General features: G+C 38.6%; 2 protein-coding genes across 5 annotated transcripts in view; one reads left to right on the forward strand and one right to left on the reverse strand.

The window, feature by feature from the left end:
• The window catches only part of AAMDC (adipogenesis associated Mth938 domain containing), a 61,269-nt gene extending 56,160 nt beyond the window's left edge, over nucleotides 1–5,109 (reverse strand). The window contains exon 1 of one of the 2 annotated variants that reach the window (XM_057747870.1): nucleotides 4,957–5,109. The gene's annotated coding sequence lies outside the window, so the exon portion shown is untranslated. The remainder of the gene's footprint in view (nucleotides 1–4,956) is intronic. The other variant, XM_057747869.1, reaches the window with a different exon arrangement.
• Nucleotides 5,110–5,249: 140 nt separating this feature from the next.
• RSF1 (remodeling and spacing factor 1) overlaps nucleotides 5,250–14,139 on the forward strand; it is a 188,509-nt gene continuing 179,619 nt past the window's right edge. For all 3 annotated transcript variants that reach the window (XM_057748974.1, XM_057748972.1, XM_057748975.1), the window contains exon 1: nucleotides 5,250–5,675. In XM_057748974.1, coding sequence (XP_057604957.1) covers nucleotides 5,489–5,675 — 187 coding nt within the window. In that variant the 5' untranslated portion in view covers nucleotides 5,250–5,488. The remainder of the gene's footprint in view (nucleotides 5,676–14,139) is intronic.

The following is a 14,139-nucleotide window of genomic DNA, read 5'->3' on the forward strand; positions in this document are numbered from 1 at the left end:
ATTTCTGCCTAATATTAATAACTACTAATCCATTTCAAAAATGTATTATATAACAAAGGACATAAACACACTGTTTTTGGTGCTATGGGAGGAAGACAGAAATTTATAAAACATAATTATTGTTGAGGAGTTAATATTACACTAGAGGAGAGAAGACATATGCAAATAACTATAACAATTTTTTAAAGATGACAAAAATTACAAGGTAACTTTTGAAAAGTAGTATAAAGGAATTATAATGAATTGTTATGAGGGTTGAGAAAGACTTCTGTATTAGTCTGTTGGAGTTTCCATAGCAAAATAACACAGATTGAGTAGCTGAAACAACAGAAATTTATTTTCTCATAGTCTGGAGACTGGAAGTCCAAGATCAAAGTGCCAGCAGGGCTGGTTTCTGGTGAGACCTCTCTTTCTGGCTTACAGATGGATTCTTTCTTGCTTTGTCCCCACATGGCCTTTTCTCTGTTCATGGTCGCTCTTGGTGTCTTTTCCTTTTCTTATAAAGATACCAATCCCATGGGATTAAAGCCCTAACCCTTATGGCCTCATTTAACTTTAGTTACTTCCTTAAAGGCTTTCTCTCCAAATACAGTCCCACTGGGGATTAGGGCTTCAACATACGAATTTTGGGGAGGCAAAATTTGGTCCATAGCAGCTATCCTATGGCAGTACTACACAGTCTTGATTACTGTAGCTTTGTAGTCACTTTTGAAACTAGGATGTATGAGACCACCTTTGTTCATCATTTGAAAAACTGTTTAGGATATTCTGGGTTTCTTGCACTTCCATATTAATATTAGGACCAACTTACACATTTCTACAAAAAAGCCAACATAATTTTTCTTTCAGTAAAAATAATTATTTTATCAGAGAAATTGGTTTCAGCCATGCTTTTAAGAAATAAGAATAGACTCAAGAAAAAAGATGCTAAGACACTTCTAAAAGTGTTTCTTCAATGAACAGAATTCTATTGCAACAGAGAATTCAGTTATCACTAGAGAAAGAATGAGAAAATGGCTGGATTAAATCTTGTTTATATTACTTCTTTTTATTTTCACATATTTTCCTATGAAACTATTTTGAAGAGCACAGATTACTACTTCTGTTGACACTTAACAGCTTTTTCACTCCGTATAACATATCCACATACTTCTAGAGGTATTTCTCGTAAAAGTGAGTTTTAAACAAACCTAAGTAAATTTGCTTATCACTCATTAGGAATTCCCAAACTGGCTTCACAGTTGATTCCAATTCACCTCAATACATTTGCCAGACTTACAATGTCTGTAAAAAAAATTGTGTAACAAGTACAAAGATAATATGTTGGGGAGACAGAAATATGTATAAATTATTTCATTATAAGGCAGACTGTTATCACGCAATTTGAGAAAAATTGAAGGCTAAGACATTAAATTTTAAAATCAAAGCATAAGTACATTCAATTAAATGCACAGATATTGTTTAGAGTTCAAAGAGTTTTCACAAATGTATAAACTTGCCAATCATGATGCAGAATGTATCTCGAAATTTCCGTTGTGCACCTTTCTAGTCAATCCTCTTCCAAGCTCCAAATAAGCTTTTGATTTCTAGTCCCATACATTAGCTAGACCTTGATATTGATAGAATTGTACAGTACCTACTCTTCTGTGTCTTTCTTCTTTCACTCAAAATGCTTTTGGGATTCACCCATGTATCAAGTGTGTATCAGTCTGAGTAATAGTCTGTTGGAAGACTATATCACAATTTATTTACCTATTCTTCTTCTGATGAGCATTTGGTTTGTTTCTTTTTGGTATTTTGAATAAACTAGTTGTTAATTCTGAATGCAAAACTAAGGTTTCTTTTTTCTCCCCCAAGAGAATGTGAAATTTGAACTATCTTAAGAAATTTCTTATTCATAAATAAAGACTGACTGTAGGTAATTTTATGCTTATCTAAAGGTTTCTTTACAGCAGTAGCAATAAATCAATTATAGTTTTTTTTTTAAAGCTACTTTTTTTTCCCAATCTTTACCTTTTAGTCTGATATATATAACTCAACTATTTAACTACATAAATTGGGGTTAGATTCTTGTAACCCACAAATTCTCTTAGCCCAAGGAAAGAAGAGATGGTGGTATTATGGGTGCTTATCATCTATTATATTTTTTTTCCAAGAACAGACTTAGTGAAGGTATGACCTAAACCTTGTTTTGTAGTAAAACACCTCTCATCTTTTGGGTGGATATAACTTTTGATGCCCAAGGACTTTGTTCTAATTCCAATCTTGATTAGAAAAGGCAGAAACTCTAAACTTATCTCTCAGTCCCCTCTTTGAGTAACAGTGTCAGCACTGAGAAAAGAAAAAAATTATATAAAGCTTTTTTTTTAGAAAGTTATTTTTACAATCCCATGGGAGAGCTGGTGAGGTGCTGGAAAAGCTGAAAGTGAAGAGATAGAAAGGAAAGAGGTAGGGATAGTGTTCAGAAAATGATATAATTAAATCTTTCTTTTGGTTTGAAGGTTTTTTCCCCATCAAAATTCATTCACAAAGATATGATTTTATTTAATATTGTGCACCTGCCTTTCATTTAAGGTCAGTTAAGTTATGATCTTATGAAGATTTGTGTATCTCTGCAAAACTGATGAGTTCTGGGTCAGATTTTTCTTAAACAGGGGTCTTCAGGGCCGCAGGTCTAGAGATATATACTTGGGAGTTTGAGAGTTAGTTTAGTTTAGTTTTCTTTTTAAGCTGAGGTATAGTTGATGTATAACATAAGTTTCAGGTATACAACACAGTGATTCACAATTTTTAAAGGTTATACTAAATTTATATTCATTATATTGTAAAATATTGGCTATATTCCCTGTGTTGTACAATATATGTTTTAATTTAGTTCTGTTTCGTTTCAGTGTTGCTTAAAATATTTTACCACACATTAAATTAAAACTTCTCTTTTGCTATGATAATTTATCACCATTGACATTTTCCTAAAGTGAGACTTTTTTTTTTCAGCTTTTTTATTGTGGCAAAATATACATAACATAAAATGTACCATTTTAACCATTTTTAAGTGTATAGTTCAGTGGTATGAAGTACATTCACACTGTTGTGTAGACTTTACACCAATATTTCTTAAACTGGAATTTTCAAGAGTATTTGTAAATTTTATTTTTGTAAGTTAATTTTTTAAGTTCTTTATTGGAATATAATTGCTTTACACTTGTACCATTTTTTGAGGTACACCAAAAGAAAATTAATTTTTATTGGAGGATAGTTGCTTTACAATGTTGTGTTAGTTTCTACTGTACAACAAAATGAGTCAGCTATACATATACATATCCCCACTTTTTTGGATTTCCTTCCCATTTAGGTCACCATAGTGCATTAAGTAGAGTTCCCTGTGCTATACAGTATTTCTCATTAGTTATCTATTTTATACATAGTATCAATAGTGTATAGGTGTCAGTGACAATCTTCCAATTCTTCCCACCCGCTTCCTGAGTATTTGTAAATTTTAAAAGTACATTTTTTTCCTTTAAAAAGGATTTGTGTGTATATACGTGTGTATATATGTAGATTTTTTTTTTCCACTTTCTGGCCACACCCTGCTGGTATGTGGGATCTTAGTTCCTTGATGAGGGATTGAACCCACACCTCTTGCATTGGAAGGCAGAATCTTAACCACTGGACTGCCAGGGAAGTCCCCAAAAGGGCTTGTATATTATTTGAGATTAAGAATCTATTCTAGGTAATATATTCCTCTTACAATATGGAATTTTTTTCTCTTGATAAATGAGTACTCTTTCTTTAGATAATGAATCTGATATAGAATATTATGTTTTTTCCCTTTTTTATCTAGAAATGCAGAACAAAATTCAGTTTTTCATTGTGGTAATCATTTTCTCTGTTTCCAATATAATTATTTGCCTATATATTTCTTTATTTTTCTTTAATTATAAATTGTCCTATTGTATATGGTTTATATTACACTTTGAAATTCTTTTTAGTAAGCAGATACTGTATAAGTTTTAAATGCACACTGAAATTTTTGGCTCAAAGTAGTAAACTATCAATTACAAATAGCTGAATTCAATCTAAATTTTAGAAATTTTCTTCAATAATAGCAACTAATATTTTTCAAGTGTTTACAATGCGCCAGGGCATTGTGTTAATCAATTTACTGTGAATTATCTAGCAAAATCCTATGATGTAGGTACCATTATCACCCCCACTTCACAGAGGTTCAAAGAAATAAAAAATATTCCGCAATGTCCTGAAGGAGTTCTGTTAGGACTCAAGTCTTGCTGAACTCCAAAGCTCAGGCTCTTAACCATAATGAACATTGTATCCCAAGCTGCACATTCTACTTTGCATTACGGATGGTTTTTTCTGAGATTGTTTGTGGGAGAATGCTCACTGCTTCTCCCAACGAAGCGGAACCCTGTCTTCTAAGAAACTTTTCGCCCTTGCACCAAGTTTCCTACCATGTCCTCCCTAGTCCACACTCTGATCTTGCGCCCCTACAGAGCCTGATCCTCAGATCTCCGTGCCTCAACAAAGCCCCTCCCCCTCACACCCTGGCAACCACAGCAGGGCCTTGTCCTCTCACACCCTGGTCCCTATGCAGAGCCTGGTCCCTTTAGACCCTGATTTCCTAGCAGGGCCCCAACTCCTCAGACTGGTGATCCCGGCAGGGCCTAGTCGCATCAGGCCCTCTTTCCCCAGAGTTCTCAGACTCTGCTTTCCAGCACAGGTGCGGTTCTTGTACCTCAGCAATATCCTTCAGCAAAGGTTCACTGAGACATTTTCACACAAAGGTTCCATCCCAACTCCTAATTCAGGGCACCTCTCTACCTTTCCCCTCTCCAATTTTTTCTCAGAATCGTGCTTTTTTTTTTTGCTTCTTATTCACTCTCAACTTCCCCCACCATCTGGTGGCCCAGTTTCAGTTCCGGGAGTGCCCCCCAAACTTACCCAACGCCCTCTCTCTCAGGCGCAGCGATCTCGAACGGCTCCGTGCTTTACCTCTCACCTTAGCTGGGATGGTCGGGGCTAGGAGCTCCCCCCACTTGCCCCGCCCTGAAAAAGTCTTTTGGCCTGTCTTCGCGCGAAGCTCCGCCCCCTTCAATTCTATTGGTCACTACTCCTAAAAGTCCCGCCTCTCCATCTTCCAGCCCGCCTCCCTGCCCCGCAGCCCTTGTTTTCATTCCCCCTGTCACACGAGGCAGTGGCAAACCCGAAGTGGGAGGAGCGGGGGGGGGGGGGCGGAAAGAGGGCGGAAAGCGAAAGGCACGGAGCGCCTCTCTTTCCTCCGTCTGACTCGGTTCTCGACTGCTCCGGACCGCCGTTGTATTGTGGGATCACTGCGCGGTGCCTGAGACGCTCGGAGCCGCAGGGGCGCCCACTTGCTAGCGCCTCCTGTCGTCTGTAAGGTCGCCCTGCCATTTCTCGGCACCCCAACTCCCCCCACCCCCCCATCGCCTCCTCCTCCATCCTCCAGTTCAAAATGGCGGCGGCGGCGGCAGCGGCGGTGGCTATGGCTCCTCCGGGCTGCCCGGGTTCCTGCCCCAACTTCGCCGTAGTCTGCTCCTTCTTAGAGCGCTACGGGCCGCTGCTCGACCTGCCTGAGTTGCCGTTTCCTGAGCTGGAGCGAGTGCTGCAAGCTCCGCCGCCGGACGTCGGCAACGGAGAAGGTAAGCGAGGGGCCCGAACGCCCGGCGGGAAGCGGCCCTGGCACGCTCCTTCTCTCCGCTCTTCACAGACACCCCAGACCTCTGCGGCTCTGCCCTACAGCTGGGGCGCAGTTCCACCGGGCGGGTCTTCTCCTCTGAGCCCCCGGGGTCTTGGGCAGTGGGGAGGCGGGGCGGAGGCCCCATAGGGCCACTCCGCCCGGCGCCCAGCAGAGGTGGGGGCGTCGCGGGCTAGGTCTGGGCTGGGGGCGGGGAGGGGTCATTGTGCTGGTCGGCCGCGCCTGGGACTGCTGTACCGCGGCGGGGGCCGGGCCCCCCAACCTTTCTCCCTTTTGGTGGCGGGGGAAGGGGAGCGCAGGTTCCGGCCAGCTTTGCGCTTTTCTCCTCTACCCTTCCCTCACTCCCTCCCCTCCTCCCACCATCCTCCCTGCCATCTCGGGGGAGGCTGGGCTCTTCTTCTCGGGGCACCCCTTTCTCTCCCTCCACTTGGGTGGGCGGGGGCCAGCAGACACTTCATCTCTCCCTCCCTCTAGTGGGAACTCCCCCGAGAGAGTCGGCTCTGGTCTCCTTTCCCTTCCCCTCCAGGGCTGGTTTAACCCCCAAAACTCCTTCCTCTGAGTCGGGAGATTTGCTCCTCCTCCATAGGAGCGGGTCCTCCTCCATAGGAGCGGGTCCTCCTCCATTCTCGCTTTGGGGGGCGAAGTCGGTTCAGCTTCTCCACTTTGGAGGGTAGAGGGTTAATTTTTCCTCCTCCATAGTTTTCCTCCTCCCCACTTCCCCCCAAATAATAGAAAAGCATCTCCCCACCTTTCAAGCCCTTCCCCCTTCATCCTGGCTGAAGGCTTGGGGGAAGAAGTCGCCCTCCCATTTGCAGGGTAGGGTGGGGTGGTTAGTATGTAGGGTGGAGGAGGGGCTCAGACGGAGGGGGAAACAGTTGAAGAAGGTGCTTGTTGCTCATGTTTCTCTCTCTGGTGCCGCCGGTCTATTATTGGTGTTCGCAAGTGGTGCTCCTTCCACATAAGGCCACCGCGCGGGTGCAGGGCGCATGCTCTGCCCGGCCCCATTGAAACTTCCTGCTGCTGCTGCTGGTTCTTTTCGCTGGAGCATCTCCGCGCTGCGCCTGCTGCCTCCAGCCCTCACTGAGCGCATACACTCACCCCCTATTTATTCCCGATCCATGCCTCTCCTTTTCTGGCACATTTCTTTTTTCCAGAGAAGGGTTTTTTGTTGTACTCTGAGCATTGCCTTTATCTAGGAACAGCCCTTGGCTGGAGAAGAAACGTTTTCCAAATAGGTCCTTTTTTTCCCCTCTTTTTGTCCGTATTAGGTGGCCACAGTGGACTGGGTATTGTGCAAAACAGATAGCTATTTCCTTTCCAAGAAATCAGCGTCGCTCTTCAATTCTCCATGAAAATGAAGAAGTTTCTGTTAACAGAATATATTTACAAAGCTAGGAGGAGCCCGAGGGTGAAGTTGTTCAAAATATTACCTATAGAGAAAATTATATTATGGCTGCCAAAGACTCAAATTAATACAGCAGTTATGGTACAGGCATGTATCTCTTCTCACCTGCCCCAAACTCCTCTACCATTAACAAACTCTGGCAAATAAAAGGTTATACTATATAAAGACTTCCTGCAACATTTCTTGAAAAAATAAACTCCCCAATATAGTAATTTCAATTATAATTTGGTGGCTGTCAATTTTTTTTTTTTTTTACGGAAATGGCCATTATGAAAGTGACATAAATTATTTTTAGGATACCTTGGGAAATGATGGTAATGTATCTATAAGAGAGAAATGTGGGAATTTAAGGAAAGGGATTGCTGGTAAATTGTTTTTGGAATGTATTTGGACCAAGTTGGAGTGCAGTCATAAACTCTCTGTCATGGCATTATATTTTGGGTGGTATATAAGACTGCTTGCCTCTCCGTTCCTTTTAAGTATTTTGGCCACTGCATTTGGGTTCTGTTAGCAACAAGAAAAAATATTAGGGTCAGTCTAATACTTCATGTTACTTTTCTATCTAGGATTGAAGAATGGGCGACTAGCTAAGTAAAAAATGATAAATAATACAAACTGAGAGATTGTACCAGTGGGTTCAGCCACGCATTACTGCTGATAGAATTTCAGCTATAATAATAGATGTTGTCATAAGGTGATCTAAGCATAATAATTAATGTTACACAGTTCAAGATCTTTGGCAAGTGAAAAGTCTCTGAAGGTGAAATGCTGTTACTGTGCAGGGAAAAGATTTTCCCTTTGGTGATGGTTAACCTACTTGCAGTAGTTGATAATACTGCTTCAGCTAAGATTTGGACTGAATCTTGGGGAAGGAGATGTAGTGTACTAGAAAGAGTTAAAAGACATTGGTTTTAGTTGAGCTAAATATTTTGCTGATAATCTCAGGACAGCTGAATCAACCTCTTGAATAGTGTAATATTAATATGTAGTTTATGGGGCAAGTTACTTAATTTCTATGGACTTCAGTTTCTTGAGTAAATAGAGATAATATCTGAAGATCAAATGAAATGTTTCAAAAATCCTTTAATAAACCAAGTACTTATAAATATTCTTTCTCTCTCTCTTTTTTCTTTTTCTTTTTGACCATGCCGCACTGTGGAATCTTAGTTCCCCAACCAGGGATTGAACCCAGGCCCTGGTAGTGAAAGTGCCAAGTCCTAACAACTAGATCGCCAGGGAATTCCCTAAATATTCTTGTATTACAAATTTTATTAAAGATATTTGTGAGGTAGAAACACAAAAGTGCATTTGGAATCAAAATGTTAAATTTTTAACGTGTAGTGAGAAAGGAGTTTAAGCACGGTATAATGTTGAGCTGTTGTGCTCTTGGGGAAGAATCTTTGGTATAATCAAAGGAGTTTTGCCTTATATACATTTTAGTGTTTTTAAAAGGCAGTTCTTTATGACGTTTAAAGAATCCTATTTTATAAAACTTTTGGTTTTTCCTAGTGTGAGTATTCCTTAAAAGGTTTGCAAAGTATATTCTTTTGAGTTGCCAGTTAAATTCTTTTTACCTAGTAATTTGTTGTGTAGGTATATTAACATTATGACATCTTTGGAGCAGACTGTATTTCTCTGTTGTCCTCGTTTAGGCACTTTATGATCTTTTCCTTAAATTTTTGTTTATGAGTGTTAATTTGACATTTTGGCTTCAGCTTAGAATGCTTCCTTCATCCCTTACAGTGTCAATTATTAAGTTTGGTTTTATAAACTACTTGTTTAGTCTTAAGGATATAATGATAGCTACAATTTATTTATTTGTTTTAAAATTTTTTGACTGTGGACTATTTTTTAAGTCTTTATTGAATTTGTTATAATATTGCTTCTGTTTTTTATGTTTGGATTTTTGGACCGGTGGCATGTGGAATCTTAGCTTCCAGATCAGGGATAGAACCTGTACCCCCTGCATTGGAAGGCGAAGTCTTAACCACTGGACTGCCAGGGAAATCCCAATAGCTACCATTTATAGAGCATTTACTATGTGCAAACATCATCTCCTCTTTCCTTAAAACTATCCTCTGAGCTAGGTACTATTATTCCTATTTGGCAAGCATAGAAACTAAGGTTCAAGAGGTTGATTCAGCTGTCCAGTGCCCAGGATTATATAGTTTTTGGTAGAATCTTATTTAGATTTCTTATTGATATTAGTTAGAATAGGAAAAGAGTGTGTCAAATGAAGGTATGTTTTTTTCTCCCTCCCTCAGTCTACTGTAGCCCTCCAAATTCTGTGCTCTGTATGGACTTCCCCAGCTTTCTCTTGATAGGAGGTGATTGATCAGGAGGTATGGATGTAAATAAAAGGGGACATTGACTTTGTGGAGTTACCAACATCCAAGGCTCCCAGGTATCTTCCCTCTTCTCCAGAGAACAGTCTTCTTTAAAAGGAAAACATACTTTTTCACTCTTTAAAGATAGTCTTTGTATGGGTACTGATTGGGAAGTTATATGTATCTAATAACAGTCTATTAAGGTGTGTATGGATATGGTTGACTGAGTTATTTTATAGTATTAAATAAGTTGAATCATTAGTTTTTTGGTTTGGGTTTTTTAATTTTCATTTTTAGAGTAATTTTAGGTTTGATTTGTGTTTTGCATTTTTAAATGATTTGAAGTTTAATTCTTGCAGTCAAAATGTCAAGTATAAAAGGATATACCTTTTTTTTTTAACTGGAGTTGTGACTGTAACTTAACATGTTCTCTTCTGTTGGTTTTAATTGAATTGTGTGACGGTAGTTTTTAAGTTCATTCATAAAGTATCAATAGAAAGATGACTTTACGATAACTGGAGTCACCATCTGTTGCTTTGAGCAAAAGATCTTACCAGGTACATGTGCCAGGGGTTGTATGGATCTACAGTGGTAGACTGTTGGTGGTAGCATTGCTAGAACCAGAGCCTCGTTTGGTCGAAAATGTCCAGTTTTGGCTTTTCCATCTTTGAAAGAAGAAATATTCTTTAGACATTTATTAGAGGGAAAGAGAGAAGGGTATTTGTTCTCTCATTTTTGGTATATCCCAGAGTTGAGGTAACCAAAAGTTATGGAGGCTTGGAGGGAGGTTGTTGGCATTGTCCCAGAGCTGGAGGTAATAGGGACAGAAGGAGTTTTCTCGGTAAATTGGGCCTGTTAATGAAAACTGACTTTCTTGTTTCTTTAAACTACTAAGAAGTTTGCCTTGAAATTAACCTGTGATGTTAAATTTTCAGCTAGTAAGGAAAGTAAGCATTTATTAGCTACTTTATTTACTTAATATGTATATTGAATATTTGCTATATTCTAAGTACAGAAAACATTATGGCGATTATTTTTTAAAAGACTTTTTTTTTGGTGGCCATGCAGCTTATGGGATTTTAGTTCCCAGACCAGGCCCTTGAGAGCAGAGTCCTAACCACTGGACAACCAGGGAATTCCCTATGGTGATTATTTAAAAAAACATTAAACATGGACCCTTCTTTTAAGGATTTTCTAGTCTAGTAAGAAGTAGCAGAGCTGAGCTTGAGTTACTATCACCATTCAAATACTTATTTTTTTCTCTGGGATTTTATCAACTGGAGTTAGTAGACTGTGAGTCCTAGTGTATAAGTTAATAGACTAAAACTGTCTCTATGACGGTTTTATGGTGAGATGTACAAACTCTTACAGTGTGGAAAAGTAAGAACAATTCAGTCCCAAAGTACATTTTAACCTGAATCATGTATTCAAGAAAGGTATTTATGTGTGTGCCTGAATTTAAGATAATTTCTTTGGCTCGCTACCTGATGGATATAGTCTTTTATGTTGTACCTGGGTGTTTTTTGTTTTGTTTTGTTTTTCTGTTTAATTTGTGGCAGATCCCATTACAAAGAGTATCAGAGTGTTTTCTATTTTCTTTTTATGTTAGAATTTTTGAAGTATCAAATATTGCTTGAGAGAATAATCTGGGGCTTCACTTAAAAAAAAAAAGATTGATTCTTTCAACAAATGTTAATTGATTACCTACTGTGTGCCAGGTACAGTATACACTGGGAATATATTAATGAGCAAGATAGATAAGATTCTTGCCCTTATGGAGTTCACAGTTTAGCAGCAAAGATAGACGATGAAGCAATAACTTAAAAAAAAAGTTATTATATGGGCAACTGTACTGTACACTCTGTAATGATATTTTTAGTGAATTTTGTTTTATAGTTTGTTTAGCTTTGTATTTATCCTACCTGTATGCTTTTTTTCCCTGTATTTGTACAAGTTTATCTTAATAATTTTCTGGATGGTAGGATTATAGGTTTTTATTTTTTCTTTGTATCTTATATTTTTTCACATTTCATTTTCAATACTAATTATGTATGCCTTTGGTAATCACAAAAAAATTATTTTTTTTTGTGATTTGGTCTATTTTTTTTATACTTTTGGTAATCAATATAAAAACATCTAGATCTGCTTTTTTATACATCTTTATTAGAGAATAATTGCTTTACAATATTATGTTAGTTTTTACTGTAAGACAAAGTGAATCAGCTATATTTATATATATTTCCCCCTATCCCCTCCCTCTTGAGCCTCTCTCCCACCCTCCCTATCCTACCCCTCTAGTTTGTCACAAGAAACTGAGCTGATCTCCCTGTGCTTGCGGGAGTTGGGGTGGGCTGAGTTGGGAGATTGGGATTGCCATATATACATTACTAATAGGAAAAAAATATCAAATTGTACACTTTAAATATATGCAGTTTATTGTATGTCAATTATATCTCAATAAAAGTCCTTAAAAAAATAAATGAAAGTAGTTTTATACTAAGAAATGAAATGGGTGAAGTGGTTAAAAGGTACAGATTTCCAGTTATAAAATAAATAAGTCACGGGGATATAGTTGGTGATTATAGTTGATAATACTGTGTTGTATATTTTAAAGTTTCTAAGAGAGTAAATCTCAAAAATTCTCATTGCAAGAAAAAAAATTAAAACAATGTGGTGATGAATGTTAACTTATTGTGGTAATCATTTCACAATATATACAAATATTGAATCACATTATACACCCGAAATTAATATGATGTTATATGTCAGTTATATCTCAAAAAAAGAAGAAAACTAGTTTTTTAAGAGGCTTTATAAAAGAAAAATTGAGTTGCTGCTTTATTTACTTTTAATCTTGAATTACTTCTCATGATGAATGTTACCATCGTCCACCCAAGTCACCCAGATCAGAAACCAAGGAGCCAACTTAGAGCTTAGTCTCTGAGGTACTCTCTACTTTGTTCCATGTCTTGAGTCTACTTCTTTATCCCATTTTATATTCAACTTCACTTTTCTATTGTCATTACTACTCTGTTTTAGTTAAGCTGAACTGCTTGCAGATCTCTGAAGGTATGAAAGGTTGTTTCACATCTTTATGCCTTTTCTTCATCCTCCTACCCGAGTTGAATATTCTCTTTCTGCCTTCCTTCCCTTGCCATCTCAGTGTACTCCTGCCCATTGTTAATCTGCTCTTTAAGCATCAAGTGCTCATGTGAAATTTTTCCTGCTTCCTTTCTCAAGTTAACCATTTCTACCTTTTTACCCCACATGTGCCCTGTATAGATTTTATATCACAATACTTATAATACTTTTTGCACTTACAGTCTGGCCTGTGAGACTTTAAGCTCCTTAAGGGCAGGGGTTAATGTTAATGAGACAGATAGTTTTTTCCCAATTTATTACAATGCCATGTTCTGTTCTAAAACTTCTTTTTAGAATTAAATTTAATTTTTTTTTATTTTTATTTTTTGCTGTGCGTGGGGTTTCTTTTTAGTTGCAGTGAGTGGAGGCTACTCTTCGTTGTGGTGCGCAGTCTCCTCATTGCCGTGGCTTCTCTTGTTGCAGAGCATGGGCTCTAGGCGCGTGGGCTTCAGTAGTTGCAGCACATGGGCTCAATAGTTGTGGCTCACGGGCTCTAAAGCTCAGGCTCAATAGTTGTGGCGCACGGGCTTAGTTGCTCCGCGGCATGTGGGATCTTCCTGGAGCAGGGATCGAACCCGTGTCCCCTGAATTGGCAGGTGGATTCTCAACCACCGCACCACCTAGGAAGCCCTTAAATTTGATTTAAAGTTAACTTTTAAATAAACATTTACTCACCATATGAGAATGACACTCTTTCCATTGGTAGTTGGGAAGTGAATCGCATGTTGGTTAGTGCTAGGATTTGAATTAACCAGATTTTGGGTCCCGTTTAATTAGATGTAATATTGTATTTAAAATAAATGCGTATAATTGGAACTTAAAGCCTAGTCTATGATAGTTTAATGCAGAAGTGGGCAAAGTATACCAAATCTGGGCCAAATCTGGCCTGTTGGCTGCTTTTGTAAATAAAATATTGGTACATGGCCATGCTAATTTGTTTACGTATTGTCTGTGGTTATTTTCACACTAAAGTGGCAGAGATGACTGATGGTGACAAAGAATTATAGCCTGCAAAACCTAAAGTATTTACTATCTGGCCCTTTACAGAAAAAAAAAAAATGTTGATCTCTAGTGAAGGAAAGTAACTCCTAGATGATTATCTCTGTATTTGAGAACACTGTTAGAACCAGAATAATACTAATTAAGTGTGAAGAGTCTCCTATGAGAAAATAATAGAGCAGTGGCTTCCTCAATACTTATCTGATTTTACACACACCTCTTTTATTCTTCTTCTTCTTTCTTCTGTTTAGTGCATCTAAAAGCTTTTTTAACAGGGTGTTGGAGACATTACATTGAATTAAATTCTTTCACTCGAGGATAGCCATTGCTTCCTCTGCCTAATTACCCTAAGGCAAAGCTGGGATAGGGGCCGAGTGACAGACACACTAACTGGCAGTAAAGCTAAAAGTTGTTGTGATATTGCTGTTACACTGGCCTCGAAGTCCAAGTGGACTGATTTAAGATCTGATTTGGAGGTAGAGTTCCCAGGTCTTGGTCCTTACCAAGAGTTGGTGAACGATGATGCCATGCGCTTA

The sequence above is a fragment of the Hippopotamus amphibius genome, chromosome 9 (genome assembly GCF_030028045.1).
Source record: "Hippopotamus amphibius kiboko isolate mHipAmp2 chromosome 9, mHipAmp2.hap2, whole genome shotgun sequence".
Lineage (NCBI taxonomy): Eukaryota > Metazoa > Chordata > Mammalia > Artiodactyla > Hippopotamidae > Hippopotamus > Hippopotamus amphibius.